Source organism: Anabrus simplex, chromosome 1 (genome assembly GCF_040414725.1).
Source record: "Anabrus simplex isolate iqAnaSimp1 chromosome 1, ASM4041472v1, whole genome shotgun sequence".
Lineage (NCBI taxonomy): Eukaryota > Metazoa > Arthropoda > Insecta > Orthoptera > Tettigoniidae > Anabrus > Anabrus simplex.
Genome location: NC_090265.1, coordinates 964123218 through 964136906, shown reverse-complemented (window position 1 = coordinate 964136906; position 13689 = coordinate 964123218). Strand labels below are relative to the sequence as shown.

At 36.8% G+C, this 13689-nt stretch overlaps 1 protein-coding gene across 2 annotated transcripts in view; it reads right to left on the bottom strand.

The window, feature by feature from the left end:
* Positions 1-13689, bottom strand: part of AP-1sigma (AP-1 complex subunit sigma-2) — a 424692-nt gene that overhangs the window by 341856 nt on the left and 69147 nt on the right. For both annotated transcript variants that reach the window (XM_067136778.2, XM_067136779.2), the window contains exon 3: positions 855-963. In XM_067136778.2, the coding sequence (XP_066992879.2) occupies positions 855-963 (109 nt within the window). The remainder of the gene's footprint in view (positions 1-854; positions 964-13689) is intronic.

Sequence of the window (13689 nt, the reverse complement as noted above, 5' to 3'; positions counted from 1 at the left end):
TTTCTTTTCTGTATATTATCAACGTAATGATTGTTTTTTACTCTGTACAAAATTTATATTGTATGATATTCTTTGTCGCTTTGGCAACCTCAATCATTTGAGGAAGAATAATATAATAATGCCTATATCTTCCTCATTATCTCCCCTTACTCAAATATCATGAACTCCTAACACATCCAGACGCATCCTCGTTGCTGACACAACCAGTTCTACTTTCTTCCATAAGCCCCATTAATGCTGATAGTTTCCCACTGAATTACATATCATTTGCAAAGTTGTTTCCAAGGAATCCCTCGCCTGTCAGATGGAATTGGAACTCTGTTTCTCCCCCAGAGGCCTGAGACTTGCTTAAAATATTCTGAGCTCTGTAAATTCTGTGAAGCAGGATGCTACCTTACTTACACACAGTGCCAGTGAGAATCTCTCTTCTAATGGGTTAGAGACCACCAGTGAATTGTATAGTCCTAACTGCCTGAGCGCAAAGAGGGCCAAGACTCAGAATATGTCTGAGATGCTCACTCCTATTCCATATCAACTAGCATCCTAACTCTCAGGACCACTTACTAGGCCACTCAGCCATTGCTCATGGTTCACGAACTGAGACGTGACAATAACCCACACCACGAACCACAATAACCAAATAATATAGTTTATATCATCATATAGTAGCACTCCCTACCCAAAATAAAGAAAACCAATGAAGAAGCTAACCTCTGTTAGGTCTCTGCCTTTTCCCTCAATGATCTATATTCCTTACTACCCCTATCCTTACATTTCAAATTGTACATGTTTCTGAATTATAACAATTTACACACAACACTTATATTAAAATTATGCAATAAATATTAACTTACACTTCCAAAGTATTTATCAAGTAACTCAACGTAACGATGAATTATCTCCAAAGTTAAGAGCTCATTGTCCTTTTGTTCAATGGCACAGCAGAAGTATAAACTGGCATATCTGAAAAAATAATAGTATCAATGAACACTTGAAAAATCGAGAAATCTTGCAATAAATAAACAAAATAATATTGATTTTCAGCAATTTACTAAGTTTAATAAGGAAAAATACTAGATGTGTTTAATACTCCTGAAAACGTAAGTACAGATGATGAAAGACTATTCATCAACTATTGTTTAGTATGATCCATCAGAGTTGTTCTTAGTATGACAGTTGTATATACGGTGACCTACAGGATAGTTAACCAACATGTTTTAAGTAGTTCAAGCATAGAGAAATGCTATATGACTTTTACAGTAAATATGTTACCTGTTAATATTATCTATTTCTTCAATAAGGTCAATAATCTAAGTTACTGTAAGCTATGTTAAATTATTTTGATCAAGATACGATGTTTCAAAGATGCAACTTTTGAACGTAAATATCGAGAAATGTCCTAAAGTTAGTCATTTCAATTATCACTCACACTATAAACACCAAAGACTACTATATCTATCCATGTTACTAAATGTTTTCTCTTATTTATTCACAACCCCGAGATATGTGCTTCATGAAGTTCAAACCGCATGACCGAATTCTACAAGGTAAACATGCTACATTTAATGAAGTGAATGAATTACACAGAGATATCCTTGCATGTCCAAACTGGTGATTAAATATGATTCAAATGGAGTGCAGTATGTGATCCAGTTATTTTTCTATCCTCTCTTTTCCTGTATTTATCCAGCTTTCTTCTTATCCTACACTTCCCACATCAAGAAAACGTCTGTCCAGACAGCCTCTCAATAAGCATTATACGGAAATGAAGTTAGGAATGGATTTGGAAGTAAGGAGAAATTGAAGGAACTTACTAGGAAACTGAATTCAACAACAACAACAACAACAACAAAAAAGGGCAGTTAGGACAACATAATTGGCAGTCACGCGAGTTTTAGTGAAAAATGGAAGGGCATGTACACGTACCTTAAGGCAGAAACAGGTTCTAGGAAGGTCATTCCAGGAATTATTAATGAACAAGGGGAGTGTTTAGGGGTGCCGGCGCTAACTGCTTGCACGTCGGGCTTCAGCCTGTGACATGCCTCCTGCGTGTTCTAAGTGGCAACATGAGTGAGTCAGCTGTTCAAGAGTTCATTGAATATGCATGTTGTATTATATCCGGCTCTAGAAATATGCTGTATAAATTCATCACAACTCATCCCCGACCCTGAATGAAAAATCAAGACTAAGGGGTTGACAAACAACAAGTGTGTTGTCTTTTAGTGCGAAAAAAAGTAAAATGAGTCAAAAATGTCACACATCGCATCAGCCAATGGCAGAGCAGCTCTCTGGAAAGGCCTACCTATGAGGTAATCTAGTTATATTGGGAAATGTATGTGTGAGATTGTACAGAATGTAAAGATAGTTGGACACAAGGATTATGTCTAGGTAGAAGAGATGACTAATATTAGTGAAGTGCTGAAATCTATATATATATATATATATATAAAATAGTTTTGTCTGTACATTGCTCAGAATTTGAAAAGAATGGTATTTCTGTATCAGTCATGTCCACAGTAACAAGGAAATGCACTTTTTACTTTTCCGTAATTTCTGTCTGTCTGTCTGTCTGTCTGTATGTATGTATGTATGTATGTATGTATGTATGTACACGCATCACGAGAAAACTGCTGAAGCGAATTTAATGAAAATTGGTATGTAAAGTCGGTTGATCAACCGCTACAATCTAGGCTATAAATTATTTTATTCACACTGAGTGAAATGGTAGTTTAGGGGAAGGCCTGAAATGTAATTCTTAAATCTTTATGTTATTAGTGGTCATCTCTTAATGAAAATCAGTATGCAAAGTCGCGGTAATAAGTCGATATGATCTAGGCTATCAATAACTGCATTCACGTAGAATGAAATGGTAGTTTAGGGGAATGCCTAAAATGTAATTCTCAAATATTTATGTTATTAGTAGTCGTATCTTAATGGAAATTGGTATACAAAGACGGGGAATAAGTCGCTACAATCTAGGCTATAAATAATTGTATTCACGGGGAGAAAAATGGTAGTTTAAAGAAGGCCTAAAATTTAATTCTCAAATATTTATGTTATTAGTGGTCGTATCTTAATGAACATTGGTGTGCAAAGTCGGGAAATAAGTCGCTATAATCTAGGCCATCAATAATTTGATTCATGATGAGCGAAATGGTAGTTTAGGAGAAGGCTTAAAATGTAATTCTCAAATATTTGTTATTAGTGGTCATATCGATAAATACTACATAACTAATATAACTTTAGTTATGTAGTAAGTTAGTAGTAGTAACGTAGTTATTAAATTTCTGATCAATTATGTCTTATATATTGTTACCCCACTGGCTATAATCACAGAGATATTCATGAATTAGGATTTTTGTTACTAAGTCCATATCAGCGCTGAGTCACGAGAAAATGGGTAAACAGAATTTAATGAAAATCGGTGTGTAAAGTCTGAGAATAGGGAAGTACAGTCTACGATATAAATAATTTTATAAGACACCCTAATATTACAAATCCAAAAGAAAACTAATGTGAAGGCCTACAGTATAGAAAGCTCATAAAATGGATCAACAAAAACATTACATTGACCATTGTTTGTTGTTATGTGCTTTGTGTCTTCTATTTCCACCCATCTCCAATAGATAGGATTACTGCTGCGTACCGAATATTTTTTAAAATTTGCTTTACGTCGCACCGATACAGGTAGGTCTTATGGTGACGATGGGATAGGAAAGGTCTAGGGGTGTGTAGGAAGGGGCCTTTGCCTTAATTAATGTACAGCCCCAGCATTTACCTTGTGTGAAAATGGGAAACCACCGAATACCAACTTCAGGGCTGCCAGCAGTGGGGTTCGAATCCACTCTCTCCTGGATGCAAGCTCACAGCTGCGTGACTCTAACCACATAGCTAACTCGCCCAGTCGTACTGAGTGTAACAGCCTGCCTGAGTATTGGCAGGAAGTAGCTGGGGAGTTAGATAATTTTCTTCTTTAGCATGCCATTCCTCTGGTTCATAAATTTTCTGATACTACCGGAACATAACACACTGGTTCATCATAGCACTCGAGCTATTCAGTCCCTACTCTGAGGCACTGATTGGAATGGGCAGTGTGCATATTTAACGGAATAATGGCAGAGGAGTGTTCACAGCAGTCTGCGACCTGGTCATTCCAGCTCTGGAACTTTAGACTGTTAGATCGGCACCGTAGTACTGTTACATGTAATAAATATCATTTTTGGTCCGTATTGATGATATTTGATTGAAATAATAACATTAAGCTATTTATTAGACCACATGATCAATATAAAATCATCTTGGATGATTTACATAAATTTGCTAACTAATAGTGGTACATGTTTTGCCTTCCCTGAAGGCATCATCAGCCATAGTCTTAACCTTAAATTAAAAATAAGTGTCTAAATAACATGTAATAATGAAATGAATTTTAAAATCTTGAAGAGATTTGAAGTAAAATAACATTAAAAATAACAATGATGATTTAAAAATACAATGTGATGAGATATAATAGTGGAAGTATTAACAAAATTAACATTAGAAGGCTGCTAAAATAAGTGCAATGGATAAAACAACAGATTGTTATACAACAAGTAGTAAAAGTAAACTCATGACAGAATATGAAAACTTATTTATTTTCCTCGACCAACATTTTAATAAAGATAAGAACCTAAATGACACTATTGATAAAAAAAGCCCCTTGTATGAACAGATTCTTATTTTATTACGAGAATCAACTCCCCTCACCAACATATTCTTAAAAATCTTCAACCTCACATCAATTAGCGTTCCCACCTCCCCTACAGATATATACCCCCCTCCCTTCCCCCCGCCGCTAGTACCTCTAATTCAAATACAACCAATAAACCCATAGCCACACCCACCGTAACATCGCTCCCTCCAATAGCCTTACACCGATACAACACGCTCAGTAATACACTCTCTTCCTTCCCTCCCACCAATAGCAGCCCCCCTCCAATAGTTACGTCAACGCAAACAGATCCCCCTCCAGCACAAACCTTCAGCTATAACACACGTAGCAAGAAGTCTACTGTTGCAAATACTTCTAACTCATAACGTTACAAGCTATCTTTGTCACCGTCAAATGGTAAGTGCACACGATTCTACTTCAATATTTTCAAATATCTTTTCACACAATTAACTCTACGTTTCTTGCTTCCTTTTACAGATTCCACTATTATATGCTTTTTCAACTAAAATATCTACAAACTCACAATTTACAACATTTGAGCATTACTTCAAATTTTGAGATGGTCCATAGAGATCCTATTTGAAACTGCTCTCCAACTTCTATTCTACAACTTCATATCCTCAACGTGTTCTACAACTTCACCATATGCCTCTGACTTTCGTCTTTTATCTTCAAGATCATGATTAACTTCGGATCTCTCGACTAACTTTGACTTTTATTCTCTCTTCTGATTATATACGAATTTTCGCCATCGTCTAATTATAACTGCCAGACTATCAACTTTATTTTTATGCAATCTTACTACTTGTTGTATAACAATCTGTTGTTTTATCCACTGCACTTATTTTAGCAGCCTTCTAATGTTAATTTTGTTAATACTTCCACTATTATATCTCATCACATTGTATTTTTAAATCATCATTGTTATTTTTAATGTTATTTTACTTCAAATCTCTTCAAGATTTTAAAATTCATTTCATTATTACATGTTATTTAGACACTTATTTTTAATTTAAGGTTAAGACTATGGCTGATGATGCCTTCAGGGAAGGCGAAACATGTACCACTATTAGTTAACAAATTTATGTAAATCATCCAAGACGATTTTGTATTGATCAGGTGGTCTAATAAATAGCTTAATGTTATTATTTCAACCGTAGTACTGTTCGTTAAAAGTGAGAAAGTGTGCGGTTTTTCATTTGATTGAGTATTTTATAACATTCCTACTAACGGTTTTGTAATTACCTATGTTGAATTCAATTAGGAAAACCACAAAGTCAGTCTTTCTGAGAATCCTGTTGCGAAGCACGGGTACATCAGCTAGCTTTCCTATAATAATGATGATATTTAAATATATACAAACTGAAAACTACAAATGCAGCTGTAATTGATATGATTTCTGGAGATATACAATACTAGAGGCAAGGGTTTGGGATAAAGTAGCATATCTGAAGGACATATCTGATTACTGATTGCATGAAGGAGCTATAGTGAATGAATGGAGAGTTGCCATAGCAGCCCAAGTGTAACAAGGAAAGGTACATACCAGTCAGTTTGATATGTGTTGCATGTAAGCTCTAGAGAAACATTTTGACTGACTATATTGGACACGTTTACAAAATTACTATTTGGTAGAAGGCAGTTTGGATTCAGGATCAACTTGCAGGATTCCAACAAGAAACAGCAGATATTTTAGATTCTAGATGTCAAATGGACTGTATAACTATTGACCTATTCAAGGCTGTTGATAGGGTAGATCGTGAGAGACTACTGACAAAAACGAGGTCTACTAGGCTAGACAAAAGGGTGATTGAATGGGTTGCTAAATTTCTATAAAAGAGAACTCAAAGAATTAAGAGTAGATGAAGCACGTGCTGATCCTGTAATGATTATGATAGGGTTTCTGCAAGGCATTATTATTGGACATTTCTATTTTCTTATATAAATAAATGATACGAGTAAAGCACTGGAATCACAGATAAGGTTTTTTGCTGATGAAGTTATACAGTATAGCGTAATATATAAGTCCCCGGACTGTAAATGAATGTTAAAAATAACCTTGACAAAGTTGTCATACTGACAAATGACAATGGTGTGATGGAAAACAGGGTGAATAGTCCGGTTGTAAGTTTCACTAAGAGGAACAGTCCTCTTATTTTTAATTATTGTGTTGCTGGAGTGAAAGTACATCATTAGGATCACTGTAAGTAACAGTGTTCATAGGTATATAGAAATATCTTCATTGGGGTAATGTGCTGACTTTGGGGGGTAAGGCGTTTTCTGTTCCCCCACCACCAAGTGATCTTAACCCTGCTGTTCTGTTCACTTTTACCTGACAAATATACTGTTTGGGTCAACATGACCTGACATACCAAAATGCTGTAGAAATCTTGTAAAAACATACATTTCTGTATAGTTGTTAGCTATCAACATTGCTGTTCTATTCCAATACCTTGTTGATGATAATAATAATAATAATAATAATAATAATAATAATCCACAAAACTTTATTAAAGTGCATTTCCTATTTAAATATTCACATGAATTTGAAATAACAGACAGTTGTCAATACAATTATCTTAGAAAACACTACAGTTCTTTTCTTACTTCTCTTCTTACTGATTGCAGTGTGGACGCAAGTAGGTGACATGCATTTTGCAAATATTTTTACTACATTTTCCACATAACATGTTTGTTTTATTGTCACTGCTTGATGGGCAGAACTCACAGCGTGCATGTTTCATAGATTTTCTTGTTGTTACTGACACACACACACAAGTCACATCTTTATGCTTTCGGATGCTTCTGATCATTCTCAAAGAATCTTTTCTTGAAAAATGCATTCTTGATGCAACGTGTTCTCTTATCAGTGACTTTCCAAGTTCCTCCAGGAGTATTCACCTACTAGTCAATTTGCTCGTATTCCATTTAGGGTCAATTAAGTCCACAAGATATGCACTATAAGCAGAAACATCAAGACTATTGTAGAAAACTATCTCTGGCCACCTTTTGGTTTTTCGTTTGCATGTATATGTACCTGATAGCTGATCAAGCATGTCTGCAGCCCCCTTGGTTGAATTAAAGTCCAAAATCATTTTGGGCTTCTCTTCAGCCCTGTTACTGATTTCCTCATCATGGTGGAGAGTGTTCATACGTACAACATTCTTATTTCTCTTAGGAATATAATTGACAACAGTAGTGTCATTTATGAAGTAAAATGAACAGCTAGTACCAACTTATTTGTCATTTTATGTGGAAACTCCAGATTATTTTTTTCTGTACAGTTGCCAGCATAGTCAATTTCCTTCTCAGAAGCAGCTGTCCCAAATTGTATGACGTAAAAAAGATGTCACACATGATATTCTGACCATGTAACTCACTAGTGAGATCAGATACTACCCTTACTCCCTGATTTCTTTCTGGTGCCAGTCCCATTGCCTGCTAACTCCAGGGGTACTCTTGATGATGTCCGAACCTGGTAAGTGGCGGCGGCGTGCTGGTGGATATAACTGCCATTTTATCTTCCCATTTTTAGAAAGAAAAGTCTCTACACTATTTTGTACAGGCTGTGGACTGTTGTAATTGTCAATAGAACACACTCCTTTCAGATGCATTACTGACATGATCTTCGAACTCAGAAAGTGATAGTTCATCTGCCTAGGGACTTACTAGTTCTTCCAAGTCATCATCAGTCAATGGTCTAATCGCCAAATCAAACTGAGCAGAAATAAAGCATTCAGATTGTTGAGAGCTGATTTCCTAGGAAGAGCAAGAAACAATGCTGTTGTTGGAAAGGCATGGAGGCTTAGTTGATTTTTTTTTCTATTTGCTTTACATCCCACCGGCACAGATATGTCTTACGGCAACGATGGGATAGGAAAGGCCTAGGAAATGCAATGAAGCAGCCGTGGCCTTAATTAAGGTACAGCCCCGGCATTTGCCTGGTGTGAAAATGGGAAACCACGGAAAACCATGTTCAGGGCTTCCGACAGTGGGGCTCGAACCCACTATCTCCCGATTACTGGATACTGGCCGCACTTAAGTGACTGCAGCTATCGAGCTTGGTGCTTAGTTAATTGTTAAAAGTAAGTTGGAGTGATAAAAATCACTATTCCCATCAAATATAACAAAAACATTCAACATTTCCATTCTTTAAAAATAAATCCGAATAACAGTAATCATATTTGTGTCGGATCAAAATGACCCGAACGTTACATATTTTAAACTATTTTAAAACCTTTTTAAACATGTGCTGCTCTTCTATTTTCAGACAAAGTCACCGAGTTTCATAAATATATATATCTATATATATAAAATAAGAGTTTTGTCTGTACATTGCTCAGAATTTGAAAATAATGGTATTTCTGTATCGGTCATGTCCACAGTAACAAGGGAATGCACTTTTTACTTTTCTGTAATTTCTGTCTGTCTGTATGTATGTACACGCATCACTAGAAAACGGCTGAAGAAAATGTAATGAAAATCAGTATGCAAAGTCGGGAAATAAGTCGCTACAATCTAAGCCATAAATAATTTTATTCACGCTGATGAAAATGGTAGTTTAGGGGAAGACCTAAAATTTTATTCTCAAATATTTATGTTATTAATGGTCCTATCTTAATGAAAATCGGTATGCAAAGTCGGAAAATAAGTCGCTACAATCTAGCCCATAAATATTTTTATTCACGCTCAGTGCAATGGTAGTTTAGGGGACGGCCTAAAATTTAATTCTCAAATATTTGTGTTATTAGTGGTCCTATCGACAAATACTACATTACTAAAGTTATATAGTATTAAACTTCCGATCATTTATGTCTTATACATTTTTACCGTACCGGCTATGATAACAGAGATATTCATGAATGTGGATTTTCGTTGCTAGGTCCATATCAGCACCAAGTCACGAGAAAATGGGTAAACAGAATTTAATGAAAATCGTTATGTGAAGTCAGGGAATAAGGAACTACTACTATAAGTAATTTCGTAAGATGCCCTAATATCACAGAGTCGAAAGAAAACTAAATGTATAGGCCTACAATACAGAAAGCTCATAACACTGAACAAGAATAACAGTACATTGACCATTGTTTGTTATGATGTGCTTTGTGTCTTTTGTTGCCAGTCATGTCCGATAGACGGGAGTACCGTTGTATACCGAGTATATTTTTAATTTGCTTTACGTCGCACCGACACAGATTGGTATTATGGCGACGATGGGATAGGAAAAGGCTAGGAGTAGAAAGGAAGCGGCCCTGGTGTTAACTACGGTACAGCCCCACCATTTGCCTGGTGTGAAAATGGAAGACCACGGAAAACTATCTTCAGGGCTGTCGACAGTGATTTTCGAACTCACTACCTCCCTGATGCAAACTCACAGCTGCACGCTCCTAACTGCACGCTTAACTCGCCCGGTCGTACCGAGTATAACAGCCTTCCTGAATATTGGCGGGAAGTAGCTGGGGAGTTAGAGAACCTTTTCTTAAGCATGCCAATCCTCTGGTTCATAAATTTTCTGATACTACTGGTACGTAACAAACTGGTTCATCACAGCAGTCAATCCCTACCCTGAGGCACTGATTAGAATGCGCAGTGTGTATGTTCATGGCTGTCTGCGGTCTGGTCATTCCAGCACTGGAACTTTGGAATGTTAGATCGGCATCGTAGTACAGTTCGTTAAAAGTGAGAACATGTGCGGTTTTACATTTGATCGAGTATTTTATATGATAACATTGCTTTTAAACCCTACATTCCTACTGACGTTTTTGTAATGGCCTAGGTTAACTGTAGTTAGGAAAACCACAAAGACAGTCTTTCTGAGAATCCTGTAGCGAAGCACGGGTACATCACCTGGTTGGTATTTAAAATATGAAAAGTGGCGTGTATATTCATTTCGGGTCAGAATAGCAGGATTAAGGGGGCAGAATGCCATTTGCCCCCCTCCCGCCCCCAAATAAATTCTCCTAGTGTTAAGTCCCCTTAAAAACATGGAGCTCGGTAGTCTTCAGAGCCCCAGGTCATGAATTACAGTGTAAGAAAATTTAAAAAGAAAGTCCAAGTCCAATTTCTGGTTCTCTCAGGTCTGCTGTGGGATGGGTTGAGCTGCACTGATGAGCTTATGCCCAGAGAGTCCAGTAGGCTCTTGCTAATGTATCTGCAAAGAGAGTGGGGCACTTCCCTTGAAACGTTGGTTGAGCGATGAGTTGACGGGTGACTCTAATTGACTGACGGCTACCTGGAGTGCCTGGAGTTTCCATAGAAGTAATCAGTGAAATTAACATGTTATCTGAACAAGTTTTGTAAGTGTGAGTTAACACCATTTGGTCAGAAGTGGAGGTGTTCGAGCATGGCATGTTCAATAGTAGTAATTTCCTGTTATGTGGGTCTCACAATCATAAACCGTACCATACAATCAATCAAGAATTTATTTAGAACAATGTGAAAGAGAAAGGTGCATGACATGATATGTGAACGGTCATTGAAGTTGCAGAAGTTTGTTCACCCACTCTGCCTAGAAGGAGAAAAAATCCTGAACAGTATGACTATTCTGAAGATAATTCAGGAGAGCAGTTTGATTCAGTTGAACAAAGGTACAGGTGTCCATTCTTTGCAATCATAGATTAAGATACCAATGTTAATTGTTTGGCTACCCGTTTTGACATATCATCTTACAAATTCTTACTTGAACTCGAGCAGACCGCAGTTTGTTGTTATTGTTTATTATTACACAATTTGCTTTACGTTGCACCAACACTGTTAGGTCTTATAGCAACTATGGGATAGGAAAGGCCTAGGAGTAGGAAGGAAGTGGCCGTGGCCTTAAGGTACAACCCCAGCATTTGCCTGGTGTAAAAATGGGAAACCATGGAAAACCATCTTCAGGGCTGCTGACAGTGGCGTTCAAACCCACTATCTCACCAGGACTACTTGATATGAGAACTGGACAAAAATTCCATGGGAGAGCAGTGCGATATGTTCTGGTTGATTTCTGATAAAGGAGTGGTGTTATGAAAATATTGTAAACTTTGGGCCGGGAAGACTTGGGAGTAAGAAGATGAGATGCTCAACTATGTGGTGTATATATATATATATATTTTTAGGGAATGAATTTCATCATTAGGCCCATATTGATAGATATGACATTTTCTTAATTAAAGTTTTATTGACCCCCTAATCAATACAATATTCTTTTACTACGACTAGTTTCACCCAATGTAAACAACCATCTTCAGCAATTCATAGCAAAATAGTTTAAAAAAAGGACATAGTGTGAATAAAATTGAATGTCTTAATAAAACGTCAAATAGAATCTTAAAAAGCTATGACAACAAACATGGTCACAAAAACACACATATGTACACAATTAAAATATTCAGTATGGTTCATGTATACGTTTTAATGATGAGTGTAATTTGCAGTAATCAGGTTGCTAGTGTGTGTGTGCTGCACGAAGACAATGGACAGAAAAGCAATATGGTTACTTATCATTCCAGACCTCCAATTTATGGTGTAAATAAATCATTATTTTACAGCTACAGTTCCTTTAATACCAGAGACTTAAACATTGGTCACTCTAACCCAGATATGGATTCAGTGCACATGGAACTATGGTGAAAGCAGTAAGACAGTGTTACTATACTCTTAAATAAACAGTACCGTGTAAAAACACAAAGTGGCTATGTTCCATTTCTGCTCAATCGCAACATGAATATCAAAAAGGATATATAAACATATTCGTGACAGTGTCGCTATTCTACTGCAAATTTTGAAAGTGACACTTTCTAGCAGTCAGCAGCACTAATCATCATCTGAGCATAGATTCTTCCATCTGGCAGTTCAGTGGGTCATTTACAACAACTTACAGAGTTCTGGTCAGTGATTATCAGACAGTAAAAGTAAGACGGCTCTCTTCACTTTCATTCCTACCAATTTATGCCCCATCCTAACATGGCAACCAGTGGCGGCTCGTAATGATAAAAATGGGTGGGGCACATACAACATATTAGGAACACTAGGAATCAATTAAATTAATCTTACCTTTTTATTTCTTGTATATCAGCTCGATTCTCCTGTCTTTGGCAGTAGCAAATTCTTCAGTTACTCGATTATTGAAGTCCGGTATGGAATGTACCATCATCTTCTCGATCGATAACATCGCCAGTGCATTCAACCTCTCATTCCCCAAGGAACTTTGCAAAAATGTCTTTATTCTTTTCAGAGTGGAGAACGACCGTTCAGATTCAACAGTCATCATTGGTACGGTGACAAATATTTTTATAACAATCATACACTCGGAAAATGTTTGTGTCATTCTATTTTCATAGAAAAATTGCAAAAGAGGCAAAACACCGAATGCACAGCGAAGATCTTCACGGCTGTGCAACACTTCTAATTTGGTTTGCAATTTTGGACCGTTTATCGCAGGATACAGCTTCAGGGTCGTCTGGAAGTCATGCTCAGGGAAAGAATTGCAGTACTGAGGAAAGTTATCTATGACAAAAAGCTCAGATGCACACAGATGATCAGTGAACTGAAATCTATCATTGATGCTACTTATAATAACATCACAAACTTCCACGGCTGCCAGCCTATGGTTTGAACTGTTTGCATGATCAACGCATTGTCGTTTTCTCAGTGGCTCTGTTGAAAGGCTTTCTTCCGTTTTGTAGAGTTGGCGAACATTGGCTATTGCATTAACAAAATTTGTGACAAACACTCTCATCTTCACAGCATCAATGTCTCTTTTCTGAATGCAATCAAAGAATACTGCAACATGTGGCATAATCTTGTGATAAAAATTAAGCCAGTAGGTGAACTGAGGATCCTTCAGAGTTCGAACAAATCCTGTAGCCTCAGTGGGAGATTTCCTGTCGCTTGTTTCATGGTCTCCGATATCTTCAAAACATTTTAGCAAATTATCACGATGTTCATAAACAGTGTTCACAGTGCGATGTTGAAAATAACATCGTGTAGGTGGAACA